This window comes from Vicia villosa, linkage group LG2 (assembly GCF_029867415.1).
Source record: "Vicia villosa cultivar HV-30 ecotype Madison, WI linkage group LG2, Vvil1.0, whole genome shotgun sequence".
NCBI lineage: Eukaryota > Viridiplantae > Streptophyta > Magnoliopsida > Fabales > Fabaceae > Vicia > Vicia villosa.
In genome coordinates, this window is record NC_081181.1 from 99,178,769 (window position 1) to 99,202,146 (window position 23,378).

General features: G+C 33.4%; 1 protein-coding gene across 1 annotated transcript; it reads left to right on the forward strand.

Annotated features, from left to right (window-relative positions):
- Positions 1-1,163: 1,163 nt before the first annotated feature.
- Positions 1,164-23,045, forward strand: LOC131649651 (uncharacterized). The gene is made up of 9 exons (XM_058919403.1): positions 1,164-1,600; positions 1,655-2,043; positions 21,221-21,285; positions 21,459-21,617; positions 21,734-21,867; positions 22,102-22,220; positions 22,401-22,468; positions 22,624-22,676; positions 23,030-23,045. Exons 1-9 carry the CDS (start codon positions 1,164-1,166, stop codon positions 23,043-23,045), a joined length of 1,440 nt encoding a protein of 479 aa, XP_058775386.1.
- The last annotated feature ends 333 nt before the right edge of the window (positions 23,046-23,378 follow it).

The following is a 23,378-nucleotide window of genomic DNA, read 5'->3' on the forward strand; positions in this document are numbered from 1 at the left end:
CTTTACGAGTAAGACTCAGAAGAGCAAAGCAAGAAAGACTGGCATCATCCGAAGGAAATCCAACAATACTAGAAAAAGAGGAAGAAGTTTCGGTTCATTCAGAGCATTCCGGTTCAGACGCCGAGACAATTCCTAAGACAATGGCAGTTGATCCAACCCCACCAGTCGAGAGACTTCTTGGTGACTACAGTGGAAATAATGCAACGGCTGGTAGAATGACAATTGTGAACCAACCGGTGAATGCGGCACACTTTCAGCTGCATCCCAGCACTATCAATCAACTAGAAAGACGATTTTTTTCTGGAAGGGTGAACGAAGATGCAAATAAACATCTTCAAAGGTTTCTGACTATGAGTACCACTCTGAAGATAGATGGGCATAGTAAGGAATCAAAGAGGTTACGTATGTTCCCTTTCACCTTAACTGATGAGGCAGAATGGTTCTATTCCCTACCTGCAGGGAGTATTACTACTTGGGAAGAGATGCCAAAGGCTTTTCTGAATGAGTACTTTCCTGCATCAGTGTCATTGAGAAAAATATATGAAATTCTTAATTTTAAGCAGAAAGAAGGTCAGTCGCTAGGGGATACTTATAAAATATTCAAAAGACTCCTAATGGCTTGTCCTACTCACAATATGGATGATACTGAGCAGATGCAGATGTTCGTTAATAGTCTCGGACTCAAGACAAGGCAAATTCTATATTCAGCTGCCGGTGGCTCATCCAACTTTGCAACAGCCACTGGTATGAAGAATATCATTGAAGCAATCGCTGAAAATGAGCTTTTGGAGCTATATGACAGGGTAACAAGCAAGCCTAAAGGAGTGATTGACCTAAAGCTGGAAGCTAAAAAGCAGGTGAAAATTGAAGAGACAGTTGTTGCAGAAGTGGAAAAGAGGTTAAAGGCACTGAACATTGGTACTGAGATAGTGGCTCAAGTCCAACAAACACCAAGCGCTAATTGTGAGATTTGTAATGGACCACACAAAACCGTCCATTGTCTTGCACCTCCACAACAGATTGAGGAGATTTAGTTCTTGAAGCAGAACAATCAATATTCTAACACCTACAATCCGGGGTGGAAGAATCATCCAAACTTCTCGTGGAAAGATCAACAACAACAAGCTCCGTAGAAATCAGAAAGGGAAGTGGCTATAGAAAAAATGGCTACTTATAACTCTCAATTTCAAGAAGAGACAAGGAACAACCACAAGAACACAAATGCGTCAATCAGAAATTTGGAGGTTCAAGTGGGTCAGATAGCACAACATCTATCTCTACATGCACAAAGTACTCTTCCAAGCTCAACTGTGATAAACCCGAAAAATCAAGAGAATGTGAATGCTGTCACAACACGAAGCAAGAAAATACCGGAATCTGAAAAACATGATGAAACAGATGACAATATGGTCGTAGAGGTGGACTTGGAAGTGAGGGAAACTGAGAAAACAACCAAAGAAGTCGTGACACCGGTAGAGCCAAATGAAGAAAAAAATAAAAAAGAGGCTAAACCGATGATCAAGTTGCCATTCCCTACTAGAGGGGAAAAGAAGGATTCAAAAGAGAACGAGTTTGAGAAGTTCACTACATTGTTCAAGAAGTTAGAGATAAATTTTCCTTTCTTTGAAGCACTTGAGCAAATGCTGTTGTACAGAAAATTTATGAAAGATGTAATTGCAAAGAAGAAGCCAACGGGAGATGAACAAAAGGGAGTAATTGAAAAGTGCGGGAGAATCTCACCGGAAAGGAGAATCCCAATTAAGAAGAAAGATCCTGGAGCGGTTGCAATACCATGCACCATCAACAACATAAATTTTCCCAAGGTTTTGATCGATTCAGGTGCTAGTGTGAGTTTGATGCCTTTATCCATTTTCAAAAAGCTGGGTATTGGAATAGTAAGGGAAAAAGGAAAAAAGCTGAAATTTGCAGATCACACCATCAAGCAAGCATACGTGGTAGCTGAAGACGTGTTGGTGGAAATTGACAGATTCATTTTTCTAGTGGATTTTGAGATCATGGATATTCCGGAAGATGAAGAGACGTGTCGCGGGAAAAATCGGGATGAGACACCGGATGCCTTCTCTGGGCTCGATGCTCAAGAAAATGATTTTTGTTTTCGAGTGACGACCAAACTTTTTATTGTTTCCAAAACAGGAAAAGGGAAAAAGTTGCAATAACCTTAAAAGATATGCAAAGCAAATAACACAAAATTAAAAGCAATGCAAAAGTGGGGGAGAGATTCCAGGTAAGAGGGTTGGTTATACGAAAGGAAGGTATTAGCACCCTACGTATCTATAGTACTCTATAGGTTTCTTTGTCTGTTTATTTCTTTCTATGCTATTGGGGAGGTTTCTGTTGTGAAATAGGTGGGACCTAAGGTGTTTGTTTGATTATGCTCGCAAAGATCATCGCAATATTCTGCATACATATCCCTTAGAGGGAATTAGAGCATCTGTAGCTCGAGGTCTACGGGGTGCTAAGGTTTGAGTGGTTTGAGGGAGATAGAAGTTTTGCTCGCCAAGGATACGACCTTGTGCCTACGTATTCTCAAAGGGATGTTGAGAAACTCAGAGCAATCGTAGTTCCCACTTATGCTAGTGGAAGCAAAGGATAAGAGACAAATGTCATCTAAATGCTCGATGTATCTAATCTATATCATCACATACATATGTTGATTTTGTTTGAATCTTTTCATTATAAGACCTAGGTTGTGCCACTTATGGTGCTTAGAATGATAAAGATGATTTTTGTTTAGCCAGCCTTGTGGCAAAAACAAGTTTGATTAGCCAGCCTTTTGGCAAAAACTGTTAGAACAAGATTTGTTCTGATCAATATTCTTAGTTTTGATGATAACAAGCATATGAATTTTGTATGAGATAACAAGCATATATAATATGAACAAACACATGAACAAGTATATGAACAAACATGAACAAATATATGAACAAGTATATATATGACCAAGTGTGAGTGTACATGGGAGTTTATGAAGGAAATATACCTTTAAGGATGAACGGCTTGTCAAACAAGGTTATGTGTACGGGTGTTGGGACTTATACTCGGGGAGAAGCCCAATGAGTTTATTCAAAGCTATGTAAACAAATATTTACAAAGGGGGTTGGGACTTATACCTTGAGGGAGGCCCATGAAGATTTTTGAAGAAAACCCTAATTTTTTTATTTGTTATTCGAGGGTTTAAATCAAATTTATCGAGGTATAAAAAAAAAATAGGCATATATATAAAGAAAAACCTAATTTTATACAAAGGAGTGGGGCTTACACCTTAAGGGATGCCCAAGTGTTTTCTTTGAAAAGGTTTGATTTAAAACAAAAGTTTTTCATAAGTTATGTACAAAAACATTTAAGAAGATATGTACAAAAGCAAAAAAAAAAGGAATGGGACTTACAACTCATAAGAGAGGCCCATGTTTTATTTTATAAAACATGGTTGATTGTTTTGTAAAGAGACGCAAGGTTTCGTCGTTTTGAAGAACTTTGATCGTTTATTTTAAAATGGTTTGAATTTTTGACAAAAGTCAACTTAATTAAGATAAAGACAAAGATTATACTTAATTAAGACCTAAGTGATTAGGGTTTGATCACAAAATATTTGCAAGTGATTAGGTTTTGAAAATCAAATAAAAAAACTATTTTTAAAGTATTAAAAAACACTTAAAAACAAGTCATTTTAAACCTAATAAAAATATATCAAATAAATATTATTTTGTGATTTTTTTGGATATTCATAAAATATGTATGTTAAATGAGAAGTGTAAAAAAAATGAAGTGAAAATGAATTGATTTGATTGGTTAATTAATTGATTGAAGTTGTAAAGAAAAATGAAGAAAATAAGTGGTAAAAAATTAGCTTTGGTCTCACAAGGGCTTGAACCCACGCCCTTAGGTTCACCACTCAAAACAACAACCAACTGAGCTGCGCGTGCAACTTGTAATTGATACGCGCTCGTTTAATTATATTGAAAAACCAACATTTGAATTTTCTAAACGAAAAAACGCGCCAAGAACACAAACCCCATTTGAATTTGAAAATCTTTGAAACTGAATTGTTTTGATCGAGTAGATAGTCTATCTCACTCGTTTTTCACAAGGAACACGATGGTACTCTCACAATTCATTTATTTTCACTCTAAGGCTATCAATTTTCTGATGAACACGAAGAACCCTAATTCTATTATTTAATCTGAAATCGTGTATGATCATGATATGATGCAATTGATTGAGGGTTATTATTCAGTGATGGTGCCGAAACAAGATGGCAAATCAATTTTTCATTTATGATGCATGTATGATGGAGTTTGAAGTTCAAAACACTTACCTAAGAAACTTGCAAAACTGGAAATCGAATTTTGCAAAAGAGGGGTTCCAGGTGTTGTTTGATGATCTGGATAGCTTCAATGGACCTTATGGAAGGTGTTTGAATGCCTGGAATAAACTGAATTCACCTGAGTGTGGCCATGGTACCCGATCTGCAGTTGCTTGGAGTGAGGATCGAATTTGATGATGGAGGTGTTTCAGGTTGATGATGAGTGTTTGGATCATTCATATGAAGTATATGGATGGTGTTTGGAAGGTTAGTTTGGACAGAATTGGTCTGGTGTGGATTTTGGCATGATAAGGTTCACTTTATGTTCATATGGAGGATGGATAGTGATTATGAGTTTTAGGGTGTTTTGGGGTGTGTGAGTGGATCAAACACGTCCCATATGATGTATATGAGATGTTAGAACCATCACTTTGGCCATAACTTCAAGGGTTTGGAGGTTGAGTTTTCTACCTCTTTGAAAACTATGAAACTTGCAATTCAAGAAAGAAAGAGAAAACCTATCTTTTAGAGGTTTTGGTGTGTTTTTGAATGAGGAAATGACCTCTATTTATAGGCCAAGCTTTCTGAATACCAAGCCTTTGCAAGTTGAGATTAGAATGGTGATTTGGCATTAAGAGATAGAATGGCATCTTTGCATTAAATGCAAAAGGTTAAATCCTTTAACCATGGTTAAAATTCCCCAAGCTTCTTATCTCTTTCCATTCTGATCACAAACCACAAATATCTTCCAATTATTTCTTGTTTATGTCATTGCTTGCATCATAAGGTAAAATAGTTCATAACTTTGGTAAAAATGGCTTGTAATTTCAAGTGAAATGATCACTAATGGCAAAATTCAAAACCATAGCTATACTCCATATTTTTTCATGCTCTTGGACATTTTGGAAATCTCTTTTTATGTACTTCAAAACCCTAGTTAAAAGCTTCTTCAAGTTCCTTAAGGAAATGGGTGAGAAAGATCCATGAACTTTGGAAAAAATGAAGTTTTTAGTGAATTTTTCAAAAGATACCAACTTTGAAGCTCCATATCTCTTAAATGGTTGATCTTTTGGAAAAAAAATTATATGTGACAAAGTTGTTCATTGGATCAAAATCTACAACTTTCATTTTGGAAGTTTTTTTCAGTTTGTAGGTGAAATTTTGAGATATTCCCTTCCAAAGTTTGAAAAAAACCATTGAAAACACAGAAATTTTTCTAAGTATGAAAAGTCAAACTTTTGACTTTTTGATTCTTGATTGATTTTCTTGATTTTCCTTGATCAAATGACTTCAAATATCATATATTGATGATTTAAAACTTCAAAAGTCATGGATGACCAAAATTTTCAAAAAGTCAATGGTGATCTTGTACAGTTGACTTTTTCAAACGAATCGCGTTTCTGGATATTTCAAATGAACCAAGCTATCCTCACCAAATAAATGGTATGAATGGATCATGTTGAGGTATTGGAGGATCTTGAGCCATGATTTGAGTATTGGCACCATGTCCTGATTAAAAAGTCAGTTGTTCAGATGAATTAGGTCAAAAACCCTAATTGTGGACCTGATGAAATTGATGACTGTGGATCTTGAATTGAGATACAATTTCCATTGGATATTGTTATAGGGATTATTTGAAGATAATTGAACCCTTTGATTGATGTCCTAGAGCTTTTTAGGGTTTCCCAAATGTGATCCCTGATTCCAGTCCCTGATAATTTAAAACCCTAGTCTGATGACTTGAAATTTCACTGTTGATCAATCCTTGTGTGGGAGATGTCTTGAGCCAATAGATTAGGTCAAGATGATTTAATTGGGTTCTTGAGGTCATGTCCCAATCCATTAGGTCAAATTATGAGCAAAATTCAGGAGTATGTTGTCTTCAGTCAAAACTCTAATCTGGTTGATTCAAAGCCTTTGAGCTTGTTGAAATGAATCTTTGAGGACCAAATGTTGATTGTTGAAGAAGATGTTTCATTTGAGATGAAAGGGAGAATAAAACCCTAATTGATTGTTACTTGTACTGATGAGTGATTTCATGATTAAACCCTGCTGAGTCACAAGTAGCAAACACAAGCTATGCAATTTGTTAGTGATGCATATGATATAATATGAGGTGGTATCTTAGGTCAAAAATTGGGGTATGACAAGACGCCTATCATTTTGGGTCGACCATTCATGCTTACTAGTGGAAGCAACATTAACATTGAAACAGGTGCTCTGACCCTGAAATATTTTGATGAGAAAGTAACTCTACAAGTGTCTGACATCAAGAAACAAATTGAAGGAAAGGGACATCAACCTACAGTTAGCATGATCAAGCTTGGGGAAGGAATGAGAAATTCAACACCAAGTCCATAAAAAGTTTCAGCTACAGTCTCCAATAAGGTATCCTATGAAGCTTTTATTCCTAAGTCCACACCCAAGGTGAAGGCTAGAAAGGGTGGCAAGGTTGGAAGTGACATAAATCACAAAGTTTCCCGAAATTTTAAGCTTCATGAATTCTTGGTTGCTAAAAGGAAAGGAGAAAAGGTGCGGAAAAGGAAGCACCCTCCTTAATAAAGGGTAGTGGATCGTCGAGCCAAGCGACATTAAACGAAGCGCTTCGTGGGAGGCAACCCACGCTTTTAACAAACGTATTTCTCCTTTTGTTTTGTTTTATTTCAGGTAATAAAAAGGGGATTTCTATGGTGAAAGCTTGAAAGCGACAGCTAGAGTTGATGTACCCTATGTGAGTCTTTTGTGCAGTTGGGATAAAACATTGAGGTCAATGTTTAGTTCAGGTGTGGGGGATTTTCTTGCATTGCTCTTGTTTTAGTGTTTATTTTGTTTTTAGCATTACTATTCGTTTTCTGGTGTACCATTGTGTTACAGAGTGACATATAGTTGTTGGATGAATCTGATATTGATAGCTAGTGGATGAAAGATACTCCCCATACATGATCTCCCGAGGCACCCCCGAAGTTGATACAGCCATGAAATGATAAAATTAAAGGTTGGATGCAATTTGGTAACACCGGACCGAAATGGTTGTATGGTATACCCGAGTCGGAAAAGAAACCACATGACACGAGGAGGCTTCAGATCTTGTAAGCATAACCAACATGGTGAGAGTAGAAAGGCCAAACATTAAAATATCATCATGAGATTTCAGTCAGGTATGACCTTATCACTCTGATTTTGCGTATGTCCTTTTGACACAACAAAACATGAGGACACACACTGAGGCATGTTGTTTGTTTAACCCTTAGCCTTTCTATCCTTTGTGAACCCCTATTGAGCCTTAGCCTTTTTGTTTGAAATAAACCCCTATTCACCCGTAACCATACACTTTCTACCCTGTTCGGCATGATTGTTGTAAATTATAAAGTGTGCGAAAAGATAAGTTTGGGGTGGTAACATGTAGAGAAAGGGTAAGTGCAATAAAAAAAAAGATAAGAAGTAAAAAATGAGAGGCATGCAAATGTCATAGCAGAAGAAAAACAAAAGAGAAAAGCATTTGCCGTTACTAAAGACTCCAACATGCTCATTGAAAATTGAGTGAAAAAGAGTCAAAGTTGAATAAAACCCCAAGCTATGAGTTAGGCACAAAAGTGAGAAAAACATCATGAATGCCAAATCCAAACCCCTTTGTAATCCATTTATATTTCTATCCTACCGTACCTAAGCCCCGTTACAACCAAAAAGACCTCATAAAGTGTGTGGAATCTGTGTGTGTAGTGAAGATAGAATACATTCAAAATTAAGAGTTGATATTGCATATTTTGGTACTGTGAGTGCAAACACTTTAACCCCGAGAGATTTGGTGAGAGTGTGAAAAAGTTTGCAGGTAAAGAAGTCCTCTGATGTGAAAGTGTAGTAGATAGTTCGATTCGGGAAGCCAGAAGCTTGATCGGGAAGGAAGAAGGCAACTTATAGAAGACATAGGCTTTGTTTTGGAAAAGAGAAATTCGTGGGTGACCTATGTTTTAGTCTCAATACATTACTTGAGGACAAGCAATGAGATAAGTTTGGGGTTGTGATCGGTCACCATTTCTATTAAGTTTCCGTCGTTTATCCGGCACAAATTCATCATTTCGGTAACACATTCGGTTGTTTTATTGCTTTTATGTTAAGTTTATCATGTTTATTAATTTATAGTATTGCATAGCATTTTGTTTAAAGTTTATGTCAAAAGAATATCTTTATGCCTTTGTTTGGTAGTGTTAGTATTTCAGGTTGATGTGTTTGATCAGAGGAAATAATGGAGGCAGTTTGGGGACTCTGGAAGGCGGAGAGATGGAAGTTTATGAAGAATCAGGAGGTCAACACGGGCACCCGTGTGAATCAACACTTCCCGTGTGGAAAAGCCAAGGGAACGCACAACGACAGTGGATAAACACGGGCACCCGTGTGAATTAACACTGCCCGTGTGAAAAAAAACGGGCATCCGTGTGAAAAAACATTGCCCGTGTTTTTGGGACTGATGCAGAATTCTAAGCCACGTGAATCAGAAAATCGACACGGGCACCCGTGTAAATAAACACGGCCCGTGTAAATGGATGCGGACATAAACCTCACTTTTTGATCAATTTTACTCTGTCTTGTATTAAGGGTACTTTGGACTTTTTGCTGACACTGAGACTGATACTGAAGCAACTTAAACGCATTTTATGTAAGGAGAAGTGGACTTTTGACAGATTGGAGAAAGGAATACAATAGAAGATTGGAGAAAACAAGGGTTTGGGAGAGAAGAAGATCTTCATGAAAGGAAGCAATTGAAGATTCAATCTCCTCCAATTTCTTGTAATGTCTTTATTCGTTATTGTGTTTTCTTTGAATACTATGAGTAGCTAAACCCCCCAATGCTAGGGGGTGGCTCTGATTTTACTTTGTAATGACTCTGAGTTCGTAATTGCAATAACTATCATGTTTTCTCGTTGTTAATTTATTCTCTTGATGTTTCTAATGCTTTTCCTTTCGGACAAATTGGAATTGATGTATGATTATCGTTTAGGTTAGACCACCATTGATAATGCTTTCATGAGAATATGCTATAATAGATATTACCTAGGAATAGGAATACCTTATAGCAATCGAATATTCTTGATAACTTAATTGATTGATTTCATTGTAAACTTCTAAGGACTTAGGGTTTAGGATGAAGGATCAAAGGTTTTTTTCACTAAGGACTTAGGATCAAACAACCTTAAGAATCGATAATTGATTATTGAAAATAAGTTGTTGCAATAGAAATTCCAGAGTTGTTACAGAGTCAATCATCCACTATCCCTAGCATGTTACTCATATTTGTTACAGAGTCAATTTCATTTACTTCTTATTCTACTTTTCACTAAGTGATAATCACCATACAAAACCCAATTGAAGTTTTTGTTTAATTGAACCTTGAATTGAACTTATTATTCCTACGCAGTCCCTGAGATCGATATTCGGGGAATTTTCCCTATTATTACAAGAGGCAAAATAGTACACTTTCTATTTTACCGATCAAAATCCTATGTGAAAAAACTTGTTTGAAATAGAGGGTGGGGATGGGAAGAGAAGTTTTTAAAAGTAAGCTCGATAAGATATCGCATCTTATGCCTACATACCCCTTAAGTGCAATAGGGAGGTCAGAGCTTCTGTAGTTCCTCTTAAAAGGAAAAAAGGGGGCCAAAGTGGCCAAAATCTTTTTGGGTGTGAGCTTTAAAATACTCAGAAGTTTTAAAAGAGGGTTAAGCTTTAAAATACTTAACAAGTTTAAAAGAAGATTAAGCTTTAAAATACCTAATAAGTTTAAAAGGTTAAGCTTTAAAATACTTAACAATTTTGAAAAAGCAATTAGGCTTTAAAATACCTAATAAATTTTAAAAGGTTAAGCTTTAAAATCCTTAACAAATTTTAAAACTAAAAAGAAAAGACCAAGCTTTAAAATACAAAGTCAATGGGTTAAGAGAAGTTTCACTGGGAATAATTCATCTCTTAACACCAAGATTTAAAAAACAAAGGATCAAGTTTTAACAAGATAAATGGATTAAGAATAGTTTCACCGGGAATAATTCTATTCTTAAAACCAAGGTTTCAAAACAAAAGGGTTTGGTTAAGCTTTAACAATACTAAACCATAAACAAGTGAAAATCTTTACCAATACTTAACACAAACATAAAAGATATTGGATAAGAATTTAAGTACCTTGACAATTTAGTCAATATCATTCCCATCCTTTTGGACAAAACATCAAGCTTGGATAATTAACAATAAATACCTCATGTACGTACAAGAACAAACAAGTGAGTATGATAATTAACAAGTAAGAGAGATGGATGTATCTAAACCCTTGGATTCAAATTCATGTATGAATGATGAATGATAAGCATGATGCATAAACATGGGGTTAGATAAACAATACATATGATGAATTAACAAGATATGATCAAAATAACAGTTAAGTACATGACATGGATTAAAAGAAATCAACAAGTATGTACAAATACAAATAGACATGGATAAACAATGATCAACATGTGTCATACCCCAAAATTTGCCCTCGTACATTTTTAAACGTCATTTTATTTCGAATTAGTGACGTAGCACAGTTGGTAAGGATTTGAGGTTAAAAGGTACATGAGCGAGGTCCCGGGCTCAAATCTCACTTCTAACACTTCTCCTTTTTTATTTGTTTTCTAATTTTAATTCTAACTTTATTTCCATTATTCAAAAATCATAAAAATTGCATTTTTTTTATTATTTTAATTTAATTTTCGCACTAATTAAATTAGCATTTTTTAAAATAGTCAATTTTCACTTTTATGCATATTTTAGTCAAAAAATCACCAAAAATCATAAAATATTCAAAAAATCTAAAAAAGAAAGTTTTTAATTTTATTTGTTCTATTTTTAACATTTTTCACAACTTGGGTAACAAGTAAAGATCTTTTTAAGAAAATATTAGTTAATCATTTAAAAGATCACAATCAAATTATTTTTGACTTAAGCTTTTAATGAATAGTTAATATTTGATTTTTTTTGTTCCATATTTGTTTACCTAAGTTACACTATAAATATCACTAAATTTTACACATTAGGCACACACAACAATTTTCTAACCCTTATTCTCACTCTTTCTCTCTCTTCTCACAAACACAAAAATTATTCTCTTCTCCTTCTCTCTAAGATCAAGCTTCACTTTCTCTCATGAATATCATAACAACTTCGTAGCTTGTTAAAGAACATCAAGAAAACTTTCAAAAAGAAACTCAAGAACTTATATCATCCTCTCACCGTAGAACCGAGTGGTTCAACGCGCATCTTTCCTCCACAAACCGCCATCGAAGCCCTCAGGTGGTGTTGTTTATTTTTTTATTTTTGTTAGCTTTTTATTGGTTCAATTGATAGCCATGATTATTTTTTTGAAAGTGTTGTTTTCTTTTGATTTGATTTTGTTTGTATGAATGGAGAAGAGAGAATACATATGGGGAAGAAGATGAAATCACATGGAAAATAATCTACCAAAGACGTAGAAGAGGAGAACAAAAGAGAAGTGGAACTTAGTCAAAACCACCAAATCATACCGGATCTGCACCACTCCTTCACGCCTCAACCGCCGGCGATCCATCCACTAACACCAAAAGCACGTTGGCACAGCTGGTGGCATACAAGCGCCGATCACCTTTCCAACCCGGGTTCGACCACCAGGTTTACCCTTTCTTTTTGTCAATCTTTCCTTCTTTCTTCTTTCTCTACACTTTTCTTTAATTAACCAATTAACTTAAAACCACATAATTAAAATCAACCCATAACTAATTAGAACTAGGATTATGGTTTAGACTATTAATTATTTTTTCTTTCACCTTTTTGTTTAATTAATTTAATTTTAGTAATTAGGTTGTTTAATTAATTTAATTTCTATAAAATCATAAAATCACAAAAACATTTAGTTTTAATAGTTAATTTGATTTAATTGTCTTAACATTTATTTTTGACTATAATTAGGATTAGATTAGATTTTTTAACTAAGACTAAATTTCAATTTAAAATTTAATTAGATTAGATTTAGTAGTTAAAAATTTTTTTAAAATAATTAGATTTAGGTTTAATTTATTTTATTTTTAACATAATTTTGATTAATTTAGTAATTAGGATTTGATTAGATTTTTTAGATTTAATAATTAAAATCAATTAGAGATTTAATTAGATTAGATTTAATTTGTACATAATTAGATAATTAGATTTATTTTCATTTATTAAATTAGATTTAGATTAACATTAACTTAAAATATTTTTCTAAAAATCAAATCTTTTTCCTCCTCTTCTTCAAATATTTTATCGATTTCTCAATTTGTCCGCTATTTACTTTCTCGCGTAATTGTTTATAATTTATGTAACTGCTCCTGGTTTGTAATAGTAATTAGGATTTTTATTTCTGTATTTTATTTATTCATAGTTTTTCATATTATGTAACTGCTAAGGGTTGTAATAGTAATTAGTGTAACACCCTTCTAATACCCCGCATAAATATTAAACAATAATCAGAGTAAACATGAAAAGGGCATTACAACTTCCATTAATCAAACAAATACTCATGTCATGCCATAAAAGAGAACGTTAAACCCAAATATTATTTAGATCATCATGTTAACACATCGGAAATATCTTTAACATCTGAACAATGCAACATCCAAAGTCATAGACTTAAAAATACCACCAATAATAAAACACCTAAATAAAAAGAGTTTAACAAGTAACTCTAAACAACGTTCCTAGTGTTACACGACCAGAGCATGACACGGACCCAACTGACTCTAACGAACTACTTGACGAGCTAATCCTCACCAAGTACAAGAGCTACTCCTCAATCTGAAAAATAACAACAGTAAGGGTGAGTCTCATTCACATTTAACTAATGTTATAAGGTATAGATAATAAAATATCAAATCACATGCCATTCACCCAATTACAGTTACGATCAGATTCGCAACCACACAATCAGTACAACAATCAAACAATCAACACATATTATAACATTGGACAATCTTCCATTCATGTTATAATAACACAAGTAGCCTAATGCAATGCAACTACATGCATGTGGTACCAAAATTTGGGATAACCCAACTCACCGATCCACCATCGTCAAGGATACGGCAACACCTACTCACTAATTCCACACAATGGGAATTAGCTACCACTGACCCACCATCGTCAAGGATCAGCCACACAATAATTATGAATGCATGTATCAACCATAACATGCTCATCACCCACATAAATCAACCAAATGTCATAATCATCAACTACAATAATCAATAGCCACACACAATCATGCTATTTCTCAACCATAAAAAAACACATATTTTATACCAACAATACATGTATAACAAACAATGGTTACAACCACAACATCATAGCAGGTAGAATATTCATTAGTGTACCTGTAAGTATAAACCACCACAACCAAATAAAATCGAGTATTTTAAAATAATCTCGAGTCACAACTTAAAACACCATTTTATTATGTAAATTATTTGGTTAGCTTCACCATGCTCGAAACGGCACCAAAATCCGGTTTACGATTTAAAAGTTACACCTCTTTAAACTTTTCAAAATGGCCTGTCACCAACAGCATGCGGCGCCAACCTTAGTTCGCGGCGCGAACTGAGAGAGTCAAAAAATCCCCAACATTCTGCCAAGCACTTCGCGGCGCAAACATGTGTTCGCGGCACGAAATAAGAAAAGAAGTATGCCTTCGCGGCACATCCATATGCTCACGGCGCGTATTGAACACAACAAAACTTCCTAGCTTTCTGCCACGCAGTTCGCGGCGCCAACCCCTGGACGCGGCGCGAACTAGCGATTTCCAGAACTATGAATCGCAGAAAAACAGCCTGCGATTTTGACCTCCCTTCACCGAATCATTATCAAACCAATTCCATTTCAACCAGATTTCGCATACAGTAAAACAAACACATATTATAACACATTTATAATACATTTCAACCATCCAATTAACACCATACATGATTAATACAACATCATCATTCAATTCTCCCAAAAACCTAACATTTCTACAACCTAAGCATAACTCAATTGACCTAAACAACATGATCAATTCTATCCTACTACCTATAATCCCATAATAGAAGATAAACGGAAGAGTCCCCACTTACCTGAAGGTTGATTCTTCGTTCTTCCTCTTGTCGCACTTCTCTGCTCCTCTTCTCTTTCACGTTCAGACTCTTTCTTCTCCTTGGTTCTATTCCTCTTTCCCACAATTCCTCTATTTTGTGGAAAATAAAATAAAATTATTTTAATTAGTAATAGGGCCTACCAATGCACCCCCTCCTTTACTAATCACGACTCAACCCCATCTGATTAATTCTTCATAATCCTCAATAATTCCAAATAATTCCCCCATAATTCAATTAAATTAATTTTAAAATAAATTATGAAAAACATGGAGTGTTACAATTAGGCTTTTTATTTTCCGCATATTTTATTAATTATTATGTAACTGCCCCAAAGCCTTGTAATAGTTGTAGGTTTATTTTCTGCCTTTTCCCCCCGGTTTTTTGGTTTTGTAATTCCACCTCCCCGAAGCCTTGTAATAGCGTAGGAACTTTTAATTTCCGCACTTTATTTTTCTGCATGATATTAATTGCGTGGTTAGTAACAATAGGGAGTGGCAAGACTATTAACTCAATCTAGATCACTAATTTACAAGATAATATAATTGAATCCGAATCACATGATTGTTGCACCCACACACCTTTGAGGTAACCCCCTTTATTGCTGCCTTTCGATAAAATAGTCAACTCCCTCGGATGTAGGGATACCTTAGCACATGTTGCCTTCGATAAAATCATCATAGTCCCTCGATATAAAGATCATAGTCCCTTCGAGTTTCCTACGATAAAAAATGATCTCGTCCCTCGATGTTGCCTCGATAAATGATGATCGTCCCTTCGAATGCTATGGTATCCTTACTGGTTGCCTACAAATGACTATTCCATCCTTTCCTAAAGACTTCCTGCCCTTCTTATGGTATGGATAGACTTATGGCAAACAATGACCCTCGATGACCCGCACATCCAATGAAAGGACTACCTACCCTTCTCATGGTATGGATAGCCCTTTCAAACGAAAACTTAAAGAACAAAAAAGACAATCTTAGGGTAGGTGCTCTTAAATGCTTGCTCCACATTCAAACTTTCAAATTACTTTTCACACCTCTTTTTCAAATCAATTCAAAAAGGCTACGCTTATTTACAAGCTAAAGTCCTTATTCAAATCTTTTCTATTCACACACTACACTTCAAACTTTTCAAACAATTCAAACAAAATGAGCTAAGCAATTAAGAGCCCATGGATAACCATGGATACAATTGGTGCTTACACCTTCCCTTTGTATAACCTACCCCCCGAACTCAAAATCTTTTTAAAAGGTTTTTTTCTGTTCTTTTAGCCTTTCTATATATTGGATAAAATAAAAGTCGGTGGCAACTCTTGTTAACCGCAACATTTCAAAAAAGTCAGTTCTCCCACCGTATTACAACATGTTACAAATTTTTTTGGTTAGGGTTTTAAACCTAAGGAATTTTCAAATTAGGGTTTTAGAAATTAGAGTTTTGAAACATACACCTAAACCTAATTAATTTTAATTGTTAAATACCAATTTCTTTAAGAGAAATGGTCTAAGGGTACATAGATAAGTGAAAGACACTCTAACCTAACCCTAAACAAGTATTCACAAAGTTATATGAAACTTACTTGAAGAAAACATTAAAAGAAAATGATTTTTTAACTTGATTTTTAACATAAAAAGACATGATTTTGAATTAATTTTAAAATACAATAAAAATAAATATTTGTGTGATTTTTTAACATAACATAAAAATAAGCAATATAAATTAATCATACAAAAAAGAAGGGATTAAAAAGACCTTATCTACTATTTTTTATGATTTTTCAAAGTTTTATAAAAAAAAAGCTAATAAAACTAGTGATAAAATTTAAAGGGAATGTGGTCACAAGGGTTTGAACCCAGGACCTTAGGTTTATCACACAAAACAACAACCATCAGGCTAGCGTGTGTGAGTTGAAGACAAGAATCACTCAATTAAACATAACACTTAACCAAAAGTGAAAAATGTAAAAAAAAAATGCAAGAGGTCTGGGGCGAGTGGGATTCGAACCCCAGACCCTATGGACACGCTTCACTCAAACAATCTTGCCAACTCTACTACACGCCAAAATGAAGTTTGAACTTCATCTTCTCCACTCAGCTCGCGTGAACACATCAACAACAACATCAATGGCATCAACATGAATTTCTCAAAACTCCATCAATTTTGGAAATGTAAAATACTGGAATATTCATAATTCAACCACGATCACAAACACATAATTAACACAAACTAAAACATATTCAAACATGAGAGTTTCTGGATTTTTCGCATGAACCCTAAAATTCATTCTTAAAATTAAATTTTGTAAACAACTAATCAAGCCCAAAAACCTTAGGGCTATTGTTCCCTACTTGCTTCTAAGTGGATTGGTAACAAGAACTGATTAAAATGATGCAAAAACGCGTAAGCTCAAAGTTCAGTTTCTTACCTCTGAAAATGGATTTGTGTAGCACAATTTAGAGGACCTTGGGGTGTATCAAGGATTTGGACACCTTCTATGATCCTCCAGGAAGCTTTTGCAATGCTCAAAAGTTCTTGAAAATGCCTGCAACTAAGAACACGATTTACCTTGAACTGGAAAAAGTTATGGTGAGTACACTATGAAAGTGGTGTTACAGATCAAGAACAGGTGTTTGGATAGCTTCTATATGATGTTTAGAAGCTATCTAAACCATATAGCCTCAAAACGCACGAGTGGAATTGATTTTTGCAAGTTTGAGTTCAAAGGTTCTTTAATGGAAAATTTAAAAGATGATTTCTAGTTATAGGCTCTTGGAAAGTGTTTAGAGGTATGGTACAACTTCTATATGATTATTAGAAGTTGTTTGAGGGGTTAATTTGGCTTAGAAGTGTTTGGTTTGAAAAATGGCAAGTTGAGACCTTAAAAGACCTTTAATGGAGGTTGAAAAGTGATTTTTGGTTTTGGAAGCTTTGAAAGGCTAAGGAAGGTATAGACACCTTCTAAATGATGCTTAGAAGTTATCTAAACCATTGGTTGACACCCAGAACTCTTAGAACAAGAATTCACTATAAAAGTGAAAAGATCAAGAAATGGAGAATTTCAAGTGAAGGTGGACTTGGAGAATTCTAGTGTAAATGATCCAAGAGGCAAGGTCCTCTATTTATAGGGGAAATTTAGGTTTTATGGATGGCAGAAGTTTAGAGTTTTAAGTTCACATGTAACTTGTGTACCATCTTGCTTGTTTGTGAAGAAAAGAGAAAATTGTGTTTCCAATGGTATGGTACAAGCTCAAGCATGCTTCTATGACTTTATTCTGAGTTTGGGGAGCTCGCTTGTGGTGTTCAAATTTCTTTTGATGTAGAGGAGACATTGTAGTGGCTCAAGGAGAGTGGACTTTGTTCATAAAGCCTCTTTATCAAAATGGAAGTGTGATCTTTATGCCATTAATGGAATGATCACTTGGATAATGTCTTAAACATTTGGATTATAGCTCAAAAGCAAGTGTAATCTTCTGATTATGGTGCTTTGAACAAGTTATATGGTCTTCAAGAAAGTAATCTTTGCATTTGAAATGGTTTTGGTTCATAACTTCTTCATTTTCTTCATGTTCTTCTTCATTTTCAAGTGTTCATGGTGCCATATTGACAAAATCATATCTCATGAATGGAGCCATGAATTTTCATGCTACTTATTTCTTTGGAAAGCCCTTGCTACATACTTAAAATTAGTAGTTAAAAGTTTCCTCAAACTCCTTTTGGATCATTGAGAAACATGGCCATAAAGTTAGGAAAAAATCCAAGTAAAACACTTGAAAAATTTTACAAGTCTTTGAAAATTATCTTCTTAATTTCATATCTCTCAAAATAATCATTTTTTGCAAAAAGTTTCAATGTGATAAGTTATTTGTTTTGCCAAGATCTACAACTTTCATGTTAGGAGATTTTTGAGTGTGTAGGCAAAATTTGGAGATCCGTGAATTAGGTCAAAATACACTTAAAAACCCTAATTTGACTTTTTGTTGACTTTTTTATTCTTGAATAATTCTCTGAATTTTCTTTGATCAAATGTCTTCAATATCCATATGATGATGATTTGGATCCTTAAAAGTTCATGGTTGACTATTTTTTTCAAAAGTCAAAGGTTGACTTGCACAGTTGACTTTTTCCAAATGAACTGCAGTTTTGTTATTTCCAAATGAATCAAGCTCTCCTTTTCAAATGAATGATATGGATGGACTATAATATTGATTTGGATGCCCTCAGATCATATTTTGAGTCTTGGAACTACCTCCTGATTAAAAGTCAACCCTCTAGTGAAAGTAGGTCAAAAACCCTAATTTGAGCTTTTGATGAACTTGAAGGTGATTGATCTTGCATTGACCCATCCTTGGGGCTTTTATTTTGATTGGAGAAACCTTTGAATCATAGAACAATGTTGAATTTCTTTGTGGGCCTAAAAACCCTGATTTGCTCAACTTCTCCTTGAACAGTCTCCTGTCTTAGGGCACAAGTAGTAAACAACAAATTTTTATATTTTGGGTTAATAAAAGATAAATGCATGATGATTATGATGACAATGATGATCCTAATGTTTAAGCTATGGTGGGATCTCAGTGGTCAAACATTGGGGTAAAACAAAATCTTACTAAAATTTTACTTTATGACTCAAGTCACAAATCCTATTATTCAAATCGTGAAAAATAGAATTCAAATTCTTTAGTTTTCTTCATAGAAAACCTAATTTTTTTAACAAATCTTAACTTCTCTTACCATTTCTTGTCAAGCGACCCTAATCTAAGCGTCAAATGATAGAAAATCTTAACATATATATCATCTTACATGTTCATGTCAATAATTAGCACATGAAATCACATTATTTGTACAATATAACCCCTCAAGAAATTCTTAATTCTAAAATGCATTCATAAGCTCACATTTTAAACTACCTCATGTAAGGTTATTTTTAATACAAGTTTAAAATCATAACCTAGGGAGGAGGGCAAACCCACATTTGCAAAACTTCGAGATGGTGATGATGATGATGATGATGAATGCTCTTCTATTTCTCCAAGTCACATGCACCTCCATTCCCAAACTCTATCTTCATTTTCCTTGAGCTAAGCTTTTTCGTTACAAATGGAACTCGTGATGAAATTCCTTTAATAGGTGATCCCTTATCTTGCATGTACAAGAATGAATGTTAGAGGAGGGTTGGAACATAATTTTAAGGAAGATTGGGTAGTAAGATACTTGCCTTGATGACCAATGGAGTGAGCTCCTTCTTCTTCCTCCTTTCTTTCTCATGTGGAACTTCTCCAACAGGAGAGAAAATGTGAATTTTTCTCTAAAGCACCCAATATATATTCACATACCATATCTTTTCCAAAAGACCAATATGTCGTCTTTACTCCACTAAGAAATTCCCATTATGCCCTTTGTTCAGTTAAGGGGATTAGTGACTTAACCAGTGGTCCAACTTAATCAAGTCATAAATTACCTTAATATCCCATATGAGACCACTAAGAAATGACCAAAATTCCCTTTGTGATAAAATGACTATTTAATCCTTAGTCTCATAATTCCATTAAGGGACAATAAATGCTTTCCTAATCTAGATTCCAGGTAGGGATATTACATTGATGACATAATCTTATAATGCTACTTAGTTTTCTATTTTGTACACATAAAATATAGAATATAAAAAAAGAGTTTATCTTATCAATATTTATTATATTTTTGTTTACCTCTCTTAATCTATTAATTACTTATTATATTTTTGTCTCTCTATCTTTTTTCTATTATATTATGATTATTAAATGAGTTATTTGAAAATTAAATTAATAAAATATTTGGCTCAAGTAGTCACGTATATAAAAGTCTCATAAAGAAAAATATTTGGAAAATATACGAATTTATTAAATTTATATTTAAATCAAATAAAATAATGGTAGATACGGCAATGAATTATTAGGGTAACATATGCATGAATTTTCAAATTTTATTTGGCGAACATTCTCGTGACATAACATATGTAACCAAAGTCAACAAAACTCATATAAAATGCTATTAATTGGGTTACATTTTTCTTCTCGGAGATTCACTCTGAGACGATGAATTGTCTTTCTTAATATTTGAGGATGTGAATAGGTGGCTCTTGATTTATTTTTAATAACATGTTTCTCTCTATTCATTTTTATAGAATTCCTACTTTGTTTTCTTATTAATCTTCTAACTATCGTATCAAACGGGTTTTATTTTTGTGATTTTTGATTGAAATTTGATTAGGGTTTTGAAGAGCTTCATTTTAAAATGGGCACGATCGATAAATATCAAAGCTTCGATAGTGGAGGTAAATAATTTGCTATTTCCTGACACATGTAATATTTATGTTTGAATCATACAATTTAATCAATTAAGATCTAATTTATGGATTACATTATTTATTTTTAATTTTACCATTTTCATTTGTTGATATGATTCTCATGTTCAATAAAACTATGAAAATGTGTGTAAGAATATAAATTCATTGTTATCATTTGATTTAACCAAAGTAGAGAAATTAAATTAAAACATCAAAATTAATAAATTTTATGAGATCTTCATTTTTTTTGGTAGACTAGTTCTTCCCCCTCGACATATCGTTGTCATGTGAATAAAAAGAATAAAATGTAGCTCCTGTAGTGCATTAAGTTGTGTCGAAAAAATTTTATTTTTCAAATTTTTACTTATCATTCTACTAGTTTTTAAACTTGATAATCATTTTTTGTTGAAGGTGGTTCATTTTCAAAGGGAGTTGTCAATAACCTTCCTTCAAGGAGAACGAGTGACAAAACTGAGGTTAAGCTTAAAGATATCTACAGTTATTATATACTTACATACTTTTGATAAAAAGTTATAAATAAATTTGTTCAATAATTGAATTGAGTGTTATACACTTGCTTCATCTTTGTTAAAATGAAATAAGATTACTTGTAACAAATTTTTCAGTTTTTAATAATTTCTTTACATAGGATACAAACATAGTCTCACCAAATAACAATGTTGAAGATAAGAATGTTGAGCTAGATCTTGAGACATTAATTGGTGCCGAAATCATGAAGGAGCTACTTGATGGAACTAAAACTCGTGGGATTATTATTTCCTACATGACCTATGCAAAAATATTTCAAGTATGAATTGTGATACATGCATTGTAAATGTTAGGTTACTTTATAAAAAAAATTATTTTGATATAATTTTATTGTTAATCAACTTTCTCATTAACCTTAATCATTTGGATATTTAGGTTATGTATAGAGAGACTAGAAGAATGGAGTATTTGAAAATAGATGAAATTTTGACACATATAGTAAAAAAGGAAGAGAAACATGTGGTTCAAAAAGCACCACAACCAAAGGTACAACACGTACCACCAGAAAGGTATGACAATAAAATATATAAGCAAAAAACTCTTATCATATCAATGATTATTTTCTATTAAAGCACTTACACAATGACTCTACATAGACGTGTTCACATATATATATACTAATTTCATTTAAAAAACAATAAACGTAATTACATGTATGAATGTTGTGTCTGTGTATGACAATAACATGTATCAGACACCAGACATACTATGTATTAATTTGTGATAAATATGTATGATTGTAGCAAGAGTTCAGAGAAAATTATTGAAAAGAAAATGACAGAGGCTACTACGCCTAAAGAGACATTCAATTCAATAATAAGCCAGAGAAGAGTTATTAAGAAAAGGAATCAAAATAGTTCAAGTAAGTGAACTTTTCTTTGATTTTCAGCGATGTAGTACCCATAACTTGGTACTCACAACCATCCTTTAAGTTATACATTGTTTAACTTAATTTAAGATCTATATGAAAGTAATATACAAATATATTTATAATATATATAAATATCATTTTATTAATTTCTAAAGTTGATTTTATTTATAGATGAAGGTAGTTCTCCTCTACATGGAGTTGTCAATAAGATTACTTCAACCATTTGTAGAAAAATACAGGTTATACTTAAACGATCACAATTATAATATCTTTGAATGCATTTGAATACTATAAGTTCACTAATTTAATGTTGTAGAATTTTATTTTCTTCTTGTTATAATGAATCGATATTACTTTTAAAAAATCTTATATTTTTTATGCTTCATTTGCACAGAATAAAAATGAAGTCCCACCAAATGACAGTTCTAGGCAAGTGCCAACACCAAGGTATAATAAGTTATATAAATAATTGTGAAACGGGTTGATCTTATTTAATTCATTATTTTAAGGCAGGGTGAATTGAAATTTTGTACATACAACTTAGGTTAGATTATTATATTTATCCCATTAAAAATGCTTTGATTATGAGATGACGCGAGTTTGCTCCTCAAGTCATTTTAAATAACTTTATTTTTTCTTTATCTTTACATAGTGAGTATTACTTTTCTCTTTTATTCTATTATTTTTTTACTTTTTATTGTGGTAATGAATTTCTCGTTCAGTAACTCGTGGGGGTGAGCTCTAACTTGCCTAAATTGTCCGATTTAAATTGGCATGATTAATTCATGCGCTTTTGGCAGGCCTAAACCAAAATGATTTGGCCTGTTTTCTATCTCTAATATGAGAAAACACATTGTCTTGTAATTTATCCATAAGTGTATCTTTCAGCTTTTTAAATATTGTATTTACATTAGTATTAATTTTTGTACAAATGTGTATAAACTTAGCAGTAATTCAAAGAAGTGTATTGAAATGTCAACAGTTACATTTACAAAGACATTTGTTCCAAGTAAGACCACCTTTTATTACACTATTTTGATTTTATAATCGTTATATAAGTGTATTGTTGTCCAATAGTTATATGTATGAATGTATATTATGTACACATATGTGTCATACCCCAATTTTTGACCTAAGATACCACCTCAT